Genomic DNA, 9,164 nt, shown 5'->3' on the forward strand with positions numbered 1-9,164 from the left:
GAGCATAATTGCCTTACAATGGTGTGTTCGTTTCTGCTTTATAACAAAGTGAATCAGTTATACATATACATATGTTTCTATATCTCTTCCCTCTTGCATCTCCCTCCCTCCCACCCTCCCTATCCCACCCCTCTAGGTGGTCACAAAGCACCGAGCTGATCTCCCTGTGCTATGCGGCCGCTTCCCACTAGCTATCCATTTTATGTTTGGTAGTGTATATATGTCCATGCCACTCTCTCACTTTGTCACAGCTTACCCTTCCCCCTCCCCATATCCTCAAGTCCATTCTCTAGTAGGTCTGTGTCTTCTGATAAACTTTCAAAACATGGGAAAGGGCAATTAACTTTAGAAATTATAGAACAAAATAGTGGCAATATTGATGAATACATCTTCAAAACAGATAAAGAAAAACTGTTAGAAGACAAATACACAATTATAATAATATTTAACACTCTGCTCTCCTTCTTGACATTGCAAGTAAGCAAAAAAGTAATGACTGTTAATTCAACTTATTAGATGTTTATAAACTTTTTATAATGACAAATGGTGTACCACACAATAGAGAACTCACCTTAAAGCTTTGATCCTAAACTTGTCACTATAAAACATCCATAAATAAAAGTATCTATCTAGATTTCATTCTCTGACCACAAATCAATAACATTAGACATGGAAATTTATTCAAAGTATATTGTCCCTATACTTTTCTGTATGTTTGAAACATATCACACTCAGAAAAATAAGAAAAGTAAGCTTATCCCAGGAGTTACAAAAGTTTTAAAAAAACTGCACACTCACATGTTATTCAATAAACATTAAAACAAAAATGAAAAAATTGTAGGAAAGACTAATATGAGAAATATTACAAGACATATGAGTAAAACTTTATGTGAAGGCTAACATGCATTATTAAATGCATTCTGATTTTTAAAGGAAAGATGAACTACGAATTCAGTATGAGATTAGAAAATAAGCAAAAATATAACTCCAAGAAAAACAGGATAGAAAAATGCAGTAGTATTTGTATATCTCAAGCAATAGGAGTAGGTGGTGGAGAAAGGGGAGGAAAAAAACCAGTAACATACACTAGTTTCTGTAAAAATCTAAATAAGAAAAAGTAAAAATGATTAAAATAAGACATGGAGTTTTTTGTTTTTTTTTTTTGCTGTATGCGGGCCTCTCACTGTTGTGGCCCCTCCCACTGCGGAGCACAGGCTCCAGACGCGCAGGCTCAGCGGCCATGGCTCACGGGCCCAGCCTTTCCGCGGCATGTGGGATCCTCCCGGACCGGGGCACGAACCCTTGTTCCCTGCATCGTTAGGCAGACTCTCAACCACTGCGCCACCAGGGAAGCCCGGAGACATGGAGATTTTAAAAGATAATAGCAGACGCGACTTTATTCTAATACACTTGAATATCTACATGAAATAGACAACTTCCTTGAAAAATACAAATTAGCATAACGGTTATAAGGAAAAGTAGAAACACTAAAATGTACCAGTAACTTTAGAGGAAATTGAAAATTAATAATAATGCTCATTTTAAAAACTATATGTCAGGTACTGTGCTTATAAGCTTTAAATGAAATATTTTATGCAATCCTCACATTGTGTTGTAGGAACAACAGTATCAGAACTTACAGATGAAAAAATGAGACTTAAGAAAAGTTAAGTGAACTTCCTAAGGCATACGAAATGGCTGAACGGAATTCAAACTCAATCTGACTCTAGAGTTTAGCCTTCACCTACTACACCAAATCCCTTTAGTATTAAACAGTGATCTCTGAACAGGGTTCTAATATCACATGGTTTTGTATACAGTTCCTTCAAACTTTTAGGGAAAGATAATTCCCCAGAGTGAGTCATAATTTCAAAACACAAAGGCAGAAAACTACCCAGTTCATCTTATGAAGCTGACATGATCAGAAAAAAAAAAGCATAAAAAAATTAACTCTATGAACAGAGATGAAAACATTCCCAAATAAAATTCTAACAAATCTAATTCAGTAGTAAAATAATAACCCACTCTCAGCAACTAGATTTTATGATAAGGAGATAAAAATGGTTTAATATAACATCTATTAATGTATTATACTACACATCCATAGGCCTAATGGGAAAAACTGTATGACAATTTCAATAGATGGTGAAAACAAGTTTTAGAAAATCCACTACTTATTCCTGAATAAAAATTCTAAATAAATGATATACCTTAAACAAAAAGTGTACATCAAATATAATAATGAAAGACTGCAGATATTCCCATTAAAGTCTAGATCAAGTCTAGGATGTTATTTATGACTCCTGGTATTTACCATGGTTCTGGAAGTCCTACCACATGTAGTGAAGCATGAACGGTTATTTGCAAATTATGATTATCTAATTAGAAAACCCAAGAAAATGTACTGAAAAACTCTGAGAAGTAATAAGAGCTTTTAGTAAGATGGATGCCTATGAAATAAATATACAAAAATACCCAAATAATAGATTTCCTACATATCAGTAAGACAGTTTTAAAAAGTTGCCATTCTCAATGGCAAAAAGAAAGAGAACTTCTCTAAAAACTTCACTGAGGAATTTAAAAGGAAGACTTGACTCAATGGAGAGGTATGTTACACCATATTCTTGAGGGAAAATTAATAAAAAGATGTCAATTCTTCCTAAAATGTTGTCAAATTCTTACCAGAAGTTTTCTATTTAATTGTTTAGATTGGAAATTAACTAAATAATTCTAGTTTGTCTTGAAGAATAGACAAAAACAGCTAAAAATATTTTTAAAAGACATACAATAAAGGATAACTAATCCTATTATATTTTTTGAAATATGGCAACATTATAGTATTTAGATCAGTGTGGGAGCTATACAAGAATATGTCTCATACACACACACACATACATACACATGCACAACTCACATATGATAAAAAAGGCATTCTATATTGATTTTAACAGATGGAAGTATATGCAACAAATGATGCTAGACAATTGGCCAGGATTAGGGAAGAGGATTAAGTAACCATTGACAACATATGCCATATACCATGGATGTATCATACTGTCAGAACAAAAAAGCAAGCTATAAAACAAAATGAAGAAAATAAAGGCATTCATTTAACTAACATTTACATGAGGGACTTTCTAATCTAAAAGCAATGGAGGGAAAAAAAGAAATAGAGTTGAACACATACCAAAAAAATCAAAACTTATTTCTGTAATATTTTTGGTATTAGACCTAAGGAAAAAAAAAACCTGTGAAAATATCTGCAATAAATGCAAGAAACACAGGGTTAGCACACTTAATATTTACACAGTCATAAAATCAATAAGAAATACAAGAAGGCTTTGATAAATTGTCAAAGAATAAGAAATTCACATTGGATGAAATTCAAATTATTACTGAATTTATGTTTTCATTAGAAATCAGAGCAATATAAATGAAAATATGATATCATTTAAACTACCAAATTAGCAAGAATTTTTAAAAGATAATTCTCCTTAGAGCACTGTAGTAGAGGCAATGCAGTAGAGAAGCTAAGAATGCTGGCTCTGCAGACTTGGATTTAAATGCCGACCCTGTACGCATACCCTGCATGATTTCTGGCAATTTACATGACTCTTTCTGTCTCCACATTTCTAAGATAGGAGAGGAGTACAGACTGTTCCACATCTATTGTGCAGATTAAATGAAATAATGCATGTGATGCATTAGCAGAGTGTCTGACACATATTAGCTGCTCAATAAATGTTGGAAATTATTAATACACTGGTATGAATAGAAAAGTAATCAAAATATATTGCTGACAAAAATATAAACTCATAAACCTTTCTGGAAACCAATTTGGTAACCAGAGTGTTACAACTACTTATATTTTTTGATCTGGCTATATCACTTCCTAAATCTATCTTAGGGAGGTAACCTGAAATATATAGCAAAGATTATGCACGAAGATGTTAATTGCAGCACTATTTAGGATTGTGCAAAACTGGAAACAGCCCAAATACCCAGCATTGTTTAGGTAAATGATGGTATATCTATCAAGAAATATTGTGCAACCATCAAAATACTTATCAAGCACATCTTTTAATGACATAAGAAACTACTTATGATATAATACTAAGTGAGAAAAGTAGATACAATAGTATATATACTATGATCTTATCTATGTCAAGAAGACAATGTATAGAAAAGCCCTAGAAGAAAAATGCTGAAATATTCATTGTGATTTCCTAGATCAGGATCCAAATATGGTTTGAAACTTATTTAGTAGGTCATGAAATCAGTTCAGGGGATCTTGATTCTTATTTGTGATAATGAAATAGAATAGGATAGAACACAGAGAATAGGTTGACTAGACTTGACTAGACCAGACTAGAGTAGAACAGAGTAGAAAAGAAAGAAATATAAGCTCTAAGGGTAAGTATTATTTCCTGAAACTTTTGTTTCAATTCAATATTATACTTGTATCTATGTGCTGAATGGTAATTTAAATTTATTTCTTACTATGGGTCATGAGTTAAAAGTTTAAAAGCTACCAGCCTAAGTATAAGCAGGATAAGGGTTGATATTTTTCTTTATTTTGTTTACTCTTCTATAACTTCCAGATGTTCTACAATAACCAAGCATTATTTTGATATTTACTTTGTACAGAATTACACATATTGCAGAGTTCCCTTTGCCACCAACGTCAACCTTGAGCAAAGTTCCATTGCATCAGGAATATCAGCTGATGTTGTCTAGGATGTACTTTTGGAATTCAACTTTAAAGTTAATCTCTTACTCTTTGCCTTTTGTGCAAAAGGTGGTTTGTATCCAGTAAATAAGGAAGACAGAAGCAGTGGGCAGCAATATCATGGTACAGGGTAACTACTATTAATATAATGCCTTCTTCCATTCTTTACATTTAGCTTCTTTACATTTAGATCTCAGGGAAAAATGATCACTAACCACCGATTTTGTACTTTTTAACCTCAGGAGACTGAGGCTGACAGCTCCAAATTCCAAGATGATAAGTAAAGCATTTATATTAGCTTTTATTTGCAACTCACTATTGATGGTTTTACATGGTTATGAAATAAATGCTACGGAATCTGATACTACTATGAAAAACTAGGGCATCTACGTGAAGGCTGGGGAAGCTCTGTCGTTATTCTTCTTGTGACAGCATTATTGATATAATTCATAGATGGTATAATTCATTCATTTAAAGCATATATGCTATAGTTTTTAGTATATTCACAGAGTTGTGCAACCATCACCCCTAATCAATTTTAGAACATTTTCACCACCCCAGAAAGAAATCCCATATGCCTTAGGCCATCACCACCAATCCTTCTAGCCTCTTAGCCTCTGGCAACCAGTAATCTACTTTCTATCTTTATAGATTTGCCTATTTGGACGTTTCATATAAATCGACTCATAAAATAGGCCCTTGTTCTTAATCCAATAATTTGTGGAAGACTCAGGTATTTCATAGAGCTACATAGTTCATTGATTAAAAAAAAAAACACCTTACATTTGTTGGTATTCTCAGCCTCCGACCAACCAATAGTGGGTGAAAGTTACTGTATGTCAGCTCTCTGTTATCCATCCATTTGTTTATCTTTTCATAGGCAGTCCAGCGCAAACCAATCCATAAAGTAGCTTCCATATCCGGAAGCAAGGATGTAATAAAATCTGTCAGAAAGAATTTTTAAAAAAAATTTGACTTATTCAAATTAAAGATATACTAAAAATGTCAATGAATACCTCTTGCTTATCTAACTACCAGGATAATCTTTCACCTACTCTGTAAAAAGTAATTTAATAAGATTCTTTGTATGTGTTAATTCCCCACAGCCTCCCAACACAAACATGGCCTCCAGATCAGAATAAAACATGTTTATGAAACAATTCTGCTACCTTGCTCTCTCTGGCTCAGCACTGAAGGAAGGGTTCCACCATAGGTATGACAAGCATCGCTGGCTTCAGAAAATGTGAGAGACTTAGGTTTGATCCTTAAAAAGCACTGCAAACAAAGAACACATATGAAGTATAAGATTCCACACACGGGAAAGCTCACATAGGAAGAAAATGCCTCATCTTTTAGAAGGCTGCTAATTTTCTGTTTGTGAGATATGGACACTTAAAAAGTAGTACCAAAAGAATGCAGATCTATACTCTTTTTTTTTGAAAGATTTATTTATTATTTATTTTATTTCTTATTTTTGGCTGCGTCAGGTCTTAGTTGCGGCACGCGGGCTCTTTGTTGCGGCACTCAGGCTTCTCTCTAGTTGTGGCGCGCGGGCTCCAGGGCACGTGGGCTCTGTAGTTTGCGGCACATGGGCTCTAGTTGAGGCACGCCAGCTCAGTAGTTGTGGCGCGTGGGCTCAGTTGCCCCCGTGGCACGTGGGATCTTAGTTCCCTGACAAGGGGAGTGAACCCATGTCACCTGCATCGTAAGGTGGATTCTTTACCACTGGACCACCAGGGAAGTCCCAAGAATGCAACTCTACACTTAATTTAAGCAACTGAAGAGTAGTCCTTGAGCTACTTTTTAAAAAAATCTCCCATTTATTGAGTTCTTCCTTGTGTTAAAACACTTTGCACAGTATTATCTCATTTAATTCTCACAACAAATGGGAAAACTGAGGCATAAGGACGTTAAGTAACTTTACCCATAAGTGAAATAGCCAGAGCATGGTATGGTCAGCATTTAGACCCTGCTCCATTTGGTTTCAAATACATATCCTTCATCATTACCTTATATTTAAAAAACCACATTTTTAAAGAAATCATCCCCCTGTCTCTTGACAGGATATTTTAATGGGGTGAAGGGGATTAAGAGATACAAACTAACAGTTATAAAATAAATAAGTCACAGGGATGTAATGCATAGCAAAGGGAATATAGTCAGTAATTTTATAATAACTTTGTATGGTGTGTAATCTATAGAAATATCAGATCACTACGTTGTACACCTGAAACTAATATAATATTTTCATTCAACTATACTTCAATAAAAACAAACAAAAAAACATAAATTTACATCAAGTATGTAAATTAATCTAGTACTTTGGGGGAAAAAAGATTGTCCAAATTTTAAAAAGTCAAAATATACCCTTAATATTTTAACTTTACTACAGATGCTTTCAGCTGTCAGACACATCTCTTCCTATTTCTTCTTTTTTTAAAAGATATTTATATGTTTATTTGGTTGTGCCGGGTCTTAATTGCGGCATGCATGTGGGATCTAGTTCCCTGACCAGGGATCGAACCCAGGCCCCCTGCATTGGGAACGCAGAGTCTTATCCACTGCGCCATCAGGGAAGTCCCCCTCTTTCTTCTTGATATTATGATCACGTTAGTGTGGAATAGCATGTCCCAAATTGTGTTCCTTGAAACATGCTATAAAATGTTTTTTTTTTTTTTTCAGCCTCCTTACAGACTGGAATGGCCAGAGAAATATAAAGTCATTGGGTGGCTTCTAGAAAAGACTCTAGAGAGAACACCCTGAACTTGAGCTTGGAAGCCATAAGTTAAGGATGGCAGAGCAGAAAGACAAAGGAAGCCTGGTTTTGAAGACCACAGAGCTTTTATACCAACCCCAGCCTGCTTATCTTCCAACTTCTTTTATCTGAGAGAATAAATGTTTTAGCATACTATAGTAATCTCTCTTTTTAGCAGCCAAATGCATTTCCTAAGAGATACATACACCAATATGAATTGTGCATCTCAAGGAAGCAAATACAGAATGTGGCATTTCCTAAAGGTATTTAATCATAAACACTGCTCTGGAAGCAACATCAATGATTAACATTTTGTTAGCAGATGTGTATATTCCCAAAAAGTAGTTTGGGAAATGCTGGTCTAATTTGATTGGTAAATGCTGCTTGGATGTTTTCCTTAAGGGGGAAAGTTTATCAGCCAGAAATTAAGCCAGTTTCCTACGTGCCAAAGAGATAGTCCTGACTAGTCAATATATTACTATTCACTGAAAGATCAACTTTGGCAGTTTAAGTGTCAGTAGCAACAGAATAGGAACACGGTACTCTGAAAGACCTGTAGGCGTGATTAACTTGAGAGTTAACTTGGTTTCTGAAAATGTAGAGAATCAGGTGAGATACTGAAATATGCAGAGTCTATCTTAGTGAAGTTACTTTGTGGGATGCCATTCTGCCACAGGCCATATAACCATCATGAAAGCAATCATCATTTGCACAACGTAGCAAGTGTCTTTTTACCTTATTCTGAAAAGTAATCCAATCCCCAGAGCACTGTATTTTAGCGGCAGAATCTGGACTATATTTCTCTAATGAAGATACATTGTATTTTTCACAGACGAAGGGCAACCTGGTATTACAGTCTGCTGGTTTATTTAAGTCTGAGAAATGAAAAGCAGGATTACTGTGGTGAGAATTTTCCATTCAGCACATTTTAAAACCATCCAGTAGTGAAGAAAGTCTCTTTAAATCAATCTTTCCCAAATGGTTAAAATATATTCCTTTTCTTCCCTAGCTATTTTTGTCTTCTATTATTATTACTCATATCAGTAAGTTGTAGCATACCAATATTGCCTATAAAAATGCACACACTTGGTACACACACAGTTACCATAGTTCCTGATGGTAGGAAATAGAGTTGAAGAGGCTAATGAGGGGGAAAGGGACCTAAACTATACTTTAGAACTGCTGCCTGTTCATCTTTGTGAATTTGTCTATATCCTTATTGGTTATGAAAGTGGTAAGTTTATTTCTAAGTAACTGCTTTAGGATAAAGGAAGTCAAAATATTCACAGTGAAAAGCACCTTTATTTGCATTTGGAACTTGATCTATTGTCATCAGCAATAAATCAGAATATGATGAAGCTACCAAACATATAATCAAAAGGAAAGCAAGATTAAGCTAGTAATTGAACCTGAAGTTCACATATTACATAATTAACGTTAAAGGATTTGGAATTAACCTTACCGCTAAACCAAGTCTTGGCAGAGAGGTAAAAGCATTCCTCTCCAAATGTTATAGGAAAGTGATGCAATGGATGTCGTGAGCTGAAAGAAAATGAGAGATGTGTCAGCTCATAATGTAGTTACATGTTCCATTCTGTCTTTTACTGAAGTAATTTTAATTCTAAATTTAATGTTAGGCCATTATTTTATACTACTTTTTCTTTTTTTTTTTTTTTTTTT

General features: G+C 34.5%; 1 protein-coding gene across 1 annotated transcript in view; it reads right to left on the bottom strand.

Annotated features, from left to right (window-relative positions):
* LY75 (lymphocyte antigen 75) overlaps window positions 1-9,164 on the bottom strand; it is a 103,884-nt gene that overhangs the window by 32,882 nt on the left and 61,838 nt on the right. The window contains exons 20-23 of the mRNA XM_024122316.1: window positions 8,947-9,026; window positions 8,220-8,359; window positions 5,899-6,004; window positions 5,513-5,673 (exon numbers count right to left, since the gene is read on the bottom strand). Of these exons, the coding sequence (XP_023978084.1) occupies window positions 5,513-5,673; window positions 5,899-6,004; window positions 8,220-8,359; window positions 8,947-9,026 (487 nt within the window). The remainder of the gene's footprint in view (window positions 1-5,512; window positions 5,674-5,898; window positions 6,005-8,219; window positions 8,360-8,946; window positions 9,027-9,164) is intronic.

The sequence above is a fragment of the Physeter macrocephalus genome, chromosome 2 (genome assembly GCF_002837175.3).
Source record: "Physeter macrocephalus isolate SW-GA chromosome 2, ASM283717v5, whole genome shotgun sequence".
Classification (NCBI taxonomy): domain Eukaryota; kingdom Metazoa; phylum Chordata; class Mammalia; order Artiodactyla; family Physeteridae; genus Physeter; species Physeter macrocephalus.